The 313-nt window shown below is 41.5% G+C and overlaps 1 protein-coding gene across 1 annotated transcript in view; it reads left to right on the plus strand.

Annotated features, from left to right (window-relative positions):
* CSUI_007927 (protein 7) overlaps positions 1–313 on the plus strand; it is an 8,473-nt gene that overhangs the window by 7,064 nt on the left and 1,096 nt on the right. Inside the window, exon 5 of the mRNA XM_068068069.1 lies at positions 22–207. Coding sequence (XP_067919953.1) covers positions 22–207 — 186 coding nt within the window. The remainder of the gene's footprint in view (positions 1–21; positions 208–313) is intronic.

Genomic DNA, 313 nt, shown 5'->3' on the forward strand with positions numbered 1-313 from the left:
TATCTATCTATCTATCTGTAGGTTATGTTACTGGGCGACTTGCCTCTGAAGTCCACTCACTCATTAGAGAAATTGTTTGAGGAGCTCGCTCTAGGAGAGATACACATTCCCTCTGATTCTCGGCTTATATCCGAAGAAGGACAGTGTGTCTTGAGAGGTCTTCTTGAAAGGAATGTCTCAAGGCGTCTCACTCTGCAACAGCTCCTTGTAAGTCATAGGCTCTGTATGTGCCTACCCACACGTGCTGGACCTTCTATACACATGTAGATACGTATATGCATATATCTAAGATATATTCATATATATATGTATA

This window comes from Cystoisospora suis (assembly GCF_002600585.1).
Source record: "Cystoisospora suis strain Wien I chromosome Unknown contig_4307, whole genome shotgun sequence".
NCBI lineage: Eukaryota > Apicomplexa > Conoidasida > Eucoccidiorida > Sarcocystidae > Cystoisospora > Cystoisospora suis.